This window comes from Eriocheir sinensis, chromosome 29, assembly GCF_024679095.1.
Source record: "Eriocheir sinensis breed Jianghai 21 chromosome 29, ASM2467909v1, whole genome shotgun sequence".
Lineage (NCBI taxonomy): Eukaryota > Metazoa > Arthropoda > Malacostraca > Decapoda > Varunidae > Eriocheir > Eriocheir sinensis.
In genome coordinates this window covers 17,967,781-17,972,780 of record NC_066537.1, presented here as the reverse complement: position 1 = coordinate 17,972,780, position 5,000 = coordinate 17,967,781, and the positions used below count along the sequence as shown (strand labels likewise).

General features: G+C 43.8%; 1 protein-coding gene across 4 annotated transcripts in view; it reads left to right on the top strand.

Annotated features, from left to right (window-relative positions):
• The window catches only part of LOC127005246 (cell adhesion molecule Dscam2-like), a 137,945-nt gene that overhangs the window by 55,062 nt on the left and 77,883 nt on the right, over nucleotides 1-5,000 (top strand). For all 4 annotated transcript variants that reach the window (XM_050874013.1, XM_050874015.1, XM_050874016.1 and 1 more), the window contains one exon: nucleotides 4,681-4,844. In XM_050874013.1, the coding sequence (XP_050729970.1) occupies nucleotides 4,681-4,844 (164 nt within the window). The remainder of the gene's footprint in view (nucleotides 1-4,680; nucleotides 4,845-5,000) is intronic.

Below are 5,000 nucleotides of genomic sequence, written 5' to 3'. Positions count from 1 at the left end.
AATTATTCAAGGTTCTTCAAGCGCGGATCAATTATTCTTCCTCGTTAGCTAGAGAAAAAGGATCTCTCTCTCTCTCTCTCTCTCTCTCTCTCTCTCTCTCTCTCTCTCTCTCTCTCTCTCTCTGCTTCCTTCGCCACATTCTGTACCCATTTTAATGTTAATCACTTTCCGTAGTTAGGGAAGGGAAGGGTATTGAAGGGAAGTGTATGGTGGGTAATGAGAATTGTATTGATAAGGTAAGGGAAGGGAAGGAAGGGATAGAGGGGAAGGGAAAGGAAAGGAAGGGAAGGAAAGGTAAGGGAAGGGAAGGAAAGAGAAGGGAAAGGAATGAAAGTAAGGGAAGGGAAAGAAAGGAATAAAGAAAAGGGAAGGAAAATAAAGAAAATGAAATGAAATGAAACAAAAAAGAAGGGAACGAAGAGAGAGGAATAGGGAAGAGAATAAACAAAGAAAACTGAAGGAAAGGAAAAAGAGTAAAGGAAAGGAGGATTTAGAAAAAGAGGGAAAAGGAAAAAGGGAAGGGAATAAAAATGGAAAGTAAAGGAAAATAAGAAAGAGAAATCATCAAAGCATTACCTAAGAACTTCACAGGTAAGTCAGGAGAGAGGTTGTCAAGGTAGCACAGATCTGTATAATTTTTCCTCTCTCTCTCTCTCTCTCTCTCTCTCTTTTCTTCTTTTCTTTTCTTTCTCTCTCTGACCCATTTTTCCTCATTCCCCTTTCCCTTATTATTTCCTTTTTTTCCTCCTCTTCTTCCTCTTCCTTTATTTATTTCTCCTCCCTTCCCTATTTCCTCCTTTCTTACTCTCCTTCCAATTTCTTTCTTCCATTCATTTCTCCTTTCTCTATTCTCTTAATTCCTATCTTCTTATTTTCCTCCTTCACTTATTCCTCTCTTCTTTATTCCTTCCTTTCTTTCTCTCCTCTAATTTCTTCCTTTCTCTCTTGTTCCCTTCTTTATCCTTTGTTTCCTTTCTACTTCATGTACTTCTCCTTCATTCATTTCCTTTATATTTCCCTCCCACTTTTTCCTTCTTCCTCCTCTTCCTCCTTCCTTTATCCCCTTCTTTTATTCTCCTTTCTTTCCTTCCTCCCTTTTTTTATCACTAAGTCCTTGTCGCTATCAGTCGCTTTGTTTAAACAGTGAAAAACTCGCTTCATTTAAAACAGTCAGAGGCACTTTCACCTACTCTCTCTCTCTCTCTCTCTCTCTCTCTCTCTCTCTCTCTCTCTCTCTCTCTCTCTCTCTCTCTCTCTCTCTCTCTCTCTCTCTCTCTCTCTCTCTCTCTCTCTCTCTCTCTCTCTCTCTCTCTAACACAAAGGAAGGTTTTATCGCCAATGTTAAATGTCACTTGAAGTTCCTTTTATTTTTCAACTCTAATATTTGTGTGCGTTTCACTGCAATCTGGCTTAATGGAGGCGTGTACGCGTGTGTGCGTGTGTCTGGGTTATGCGCCATTATATCGTTTCCTTCAATTTGTTTCTTTTGCCTCTTTCATCTTTTTTTTTTTTTTGGTTCGTTTTGAAATTGTGAAAAGGAAAGTGTGTGTGGGGGGTGAGGGGGGGAGGTGGTGTGTGCGTGTGTGTGTGTGTGTGTTTTTGCCTGTTTGGTGGTCTGTCTGTCTGTCTGTATTGCTTTCTCTCTCTCTCTCTCTCTCTCTCTCTCTCTCTCTCTCTCTCTCTCTCTCTCTCTCTCTCTCTCTCTCTCTCTCTCTCTCTCTCTCTCTCTCTCTCTCTTAACCTTTCTTTCTCTACCTAGGTCCATTTCTCTTTTTCTCTCTTCTTTTCTCTCTTTCTGTCTTTCCTCTTGCCTTTGTAATTATCCCTATCTATCTATATCTATCTCCACTTATATCTGTCTCTACCTGTCCATCTCTATCTGTCATCCTCTCTCATTACCTGTGTACGCTTACCTGAGAGGCGTCGCATCCGGCTCGCTCTCATCCATCCGTTTGGCCGGCCGGGGAAATATGATGAGTCCGAGGCACCGCGACGCTCTCCGACACTTTTATTCATCATTTGGAAACTATTGAGGATTACACGTCGCACAGTGAGAGAGAGGGAGAGGGGGAGGGAGAGGGAGGGGGAGAGTTGGCATAGAAAGGCGAGTGGACATGTTAAGTGTTGATGAAAGGGAGAGGAAAGAGGAAAAAAGGAAAGAAATGAAGAGGAATTAGAAGGGAAATGTGTGAAAATGTGTGATTGAGAATTATGAGGAAAAAAGTTACAAAATAAGTAGGAGAAGAGGTTAAAAAAGGGGAAAAGTAAACAAGAAATAATAAGAAAAGTAATTTTAACAACAGAAAAAAATGAGAAAGGAAAAAATGAAAAGCGAAAAAGAAAAGAAAAAGAAAAAAAAGGAAACTAAACAATGAAAATGAAAAAAACGAACAAAATAAACCAAAAAAAAACGAACCACACCAAAAAGAAAAAGAAAAAGAATTCGAACCATATTTCAGAAAAAAACAAAACGAACCACCAAACCAAACCACCAAAGCCCCGAACCACCAAACCAAACCACCAAAGCCCCGAACCACCAAACCGATGCCCCGAACCACCAAACCAAACCACCAAAGCCCCGAACCACCAAACCAAACCACCAAAGCCCCGAACCACCAAACCAAACCACCAAAGCCCCGAACCACCAAACCAAACCACCAAAGCCCCGAACCACCAAAGCCCCGAACCACCATATCGAACCACCAAAGCCCCGCACCACCAAATCAAACCACCAAAGCCCCGAACCACCAAACCGATGCCCCGAACCACCAAACCAAACCACCAAACCGATGCCCCGAACCACCAAACCAAACCACCAAAGCCCCGAACCACCAAACCGAAGCCCCGAACCGAACCCGAACGAACCCCTTGAACACTTTCCGAACCAGCGAACCGGGGCCTCAATCGGAGCGGAACAAGAGAGGGCGAGCCGGAGGGAGTCGAGGAGCACGTTCCGAAGCTTCGCTGGAACGTTTTGGGGCGTCTCAAACTCCCCTCATTAGCGTCTGGGAAGTCTCTGATCTCTCTCTCTCTCTCTCTCTCTCTCTCTCTCTCTCTCTCTCTCTCTCTCGTATTCATATTGCTATTCATCTTAATCGTGTTTTTCCTCTGATTCTCCTTCCTCTTCTTTTTCCTCTTCCTCTTTCTCTTTCTCTCATTCGTATTCATAATGTTATTCTTCTTCTTCCTTTTCCTCTTCTGCTCCTTTCTCTTGGTTCTCCTCTTCCTCCTCTTCCTCTCTCTCTTGCTATTAATTTCTCCTAACAGTGAGAGAGAGAAGCTAAAAGAGGAGGAGGAGGAGGAGGAGGAAAACGATATTGCTTCATTCACTGTTTCGAGTCGCCGTTTCGAGAGAAGTGAGACGCGAAATTCTGTAGTACTCGTGTGTGTGTGTGTGTGTGTGTTCGTGCGTGTGTGTGTGCGTGTGTGTGTGTGCGTGTGTGTGTGTGAGTGTGTTCATTACCTTTGTGGCTGACTTGTAAACGTTCACCTCCTTCCTCTTCCTCCTCCTCCTCCTCCTCCTCCTCCTCCATTCAACCATCTCCTCGACTTCCATTTCATCTCCTCCTCCTCCTCCTCCACTTTGCTTTCTCCACTCCCTCCTTCCTCCTTCCTTCCTTCCTTCTTCTCTTTCTTCCTTCTTCTTCTCCATCCCTCCATTCTGTTCTTCCTTCCTTCCTTCTTCCATCCATTCCTTTCTCTTCTTCTCTATTTCTTCCATCAACTTTTCCTTCTTTCTCCATTCCTTTCATTCATTCTCTCTTCCTTCTCTTCCTTCCTTCTTTCCTCTTTCCTTCCTTTTATCAACTTTCTTTTCCTTCTCTCTCCTTTATCAACATTCTTTTTCTTTATCCTTCCTTTCTTTATCCCTCCTTTCCTCCTCCATCCTTCCACCCACTCCGTCCTCTCTACTTCTTCCCCTCTTCCCCCTCCTCCTCCTCTTCCACTTCCCTCCTCTCTACCTCAGCCCTTCTGCAAGCCTTAAGCCCACTTCTCTCCTTCGCTTTGTGGCAGGAATAGTGATGAAAGGTAGTGGAGGAGGAGGAGGAGGAGGGGGAGGAGGAGGAGGAGGAATTTTACTCCTTATCCACCTTTTCCTTTTTCAATCCACTTTTTTTTTTTGCTTATTCGTCAAAATTTCTCTTTGATTTCGTTTTCCTCTTTTTCCCTTTCCTTTTTCCTTTTTCCTTTTCATCCCTTGTCCTACCTTTTCTCTCTTTTCTCTCTCCATTTTCCTTTCCATCTCCGTCTGATCTTTTCCTCTTTTTCCTTCTCTTTTTTTTCATTCATATTACTATTTATATTTCTATGTATTTCCCATCTGTCAAATTCCAAGTAATTCTTCATCTTTTTCGTCTCTCAGAGCATTATTAAATTCCCAACCTTTCCAACGTGTCAAACTCTCGGTCATTCTTAATCTCTTCCTCCCCTCCCGTCATTTTTAATTATCCTCTTCATTTCTTATTTCTATCTTTACTAATATTCCTCCTCTTATTCCTATATCACAATGGTACTTACTCTTTTCCTTAATTACTTCTTCTTCTGCTTCTTCTTCTTCTCTTTCTTCCTCTTCTTCTTTCTCGTATTCCTCTTCTACCACCTCTAACTTTCCTCACCTACTCTACCTGTAATCACCGTGTCTACCTATCATTACCAACACCTGTCATCCTTTCCCTACAGGTGTGAGCGCGGGGCGGGTCACGCAGGGCCCCTCCTTCACGGTCGAGCCTCCGAGACACCTGCACTTTACGAATTCCTCGGGCGCCGTGTTGGACTGCGTGGCGGAGGGCGTCCCGGCGCCAACCCTCACCTGGACCACGAAGGACGGCCGGCAGGTGGAGCAGGTGAGTCGGTGTAGGTGGAGTGAGACAGGTGGAGATGGAATTTGGACAGGTGTGGACTAAGTGGGAATTGTTAGACAAGTGGACAAATGGAGGAGGAAGGGGAGTAAGTGGAAGAGTTGAGACAGGTGGATGGATTTTGATGTGGAATTAGACAGG